Below are 533 nucleotides of genomic sequence, written 5' to 3'. Positions count from 1 at the left end.
TCCTTTTGACAATTCACAGATCAGCAGGAGAGTGTGAGGACGTGCAGCTGAAATACATCGATGGTGCCGGCCACTTTGTCCAGCAACAGGAGCCGGTGTATTTGAACAAGCTTGTTTGGGAGTATCTCAGCATTACTCAGTAAAGCTGTTATATATGAAAGACCCTTTGCCAGGATGGAAGTGTCTTATTAATTGTAATTCTGACACTAAAAGTCATTTGAATTTTGTAAAGTAAGTTTTGTAAAGATGTAAAATGCCACACAATGAGATTAATATACTCAAGGGATTATAATTTTTTTTCATTCATTCAGACCACAATATCACATTACATTAGATAAGTTACGAAAACATATATGTAAGGAAAACAAAGTAGAAGCCTTAAAGTAGCTTTAAAGCACTAAACTTCCCTTGCAACCAAATAGACTGGGATATAGATTCGGATATAAATAATTAAATCGAGCACCTACTGGTACTGAAACTCTGTGCTGAGAAGTTCTGTGATGCCTGTAAGATCAGAAACAAAAATTTCTATC

The 533-nt window shown here is 35.8% G+C and overlaps 1 protein-coding gene across 1 annotated transcript in view; it reads left to right on the top strand.

Moving 5' to 3' along the window:
* LOC119588101 (epoxide hydrolase 4-like) overlaps positions 1–292 on the top strand; it is a gene marked incomplete at its 5' end in the record, with an annotated part of 5,762 nt that extends 5,470 nt beyond the window's left edge. Inside the window, 1 exon segment of the mRNA XM_037936810.1 lies at positions 20–292. Within this exon segment, the coding sequence (XP_037792738.1) occupies positions 20–143 (124 nt within the window).
* Between the last annotated feature and the right edge of the window lie 241 nt (positions 293–533).

Source organism: Penaeus monodon, chromosome 23, assembly GCF_015228065.2.
Source record: "Penaeus monodon isolate SGIC_2016 chromosome 23, NSTDA_Pmon_1, whole genome shotgun sequence".
In the NCBI taxonomy this organism is placed as follows: domain Eukaryota; kingdom Metazoa; phylum Arthropoda; class Malacostraca; order Decapoda; family Penaeidae; genus Penaeus; species Penaeus monodon.
This window is presented reverse-complemented; position numbering and strand designations above follow the sequence as displayed.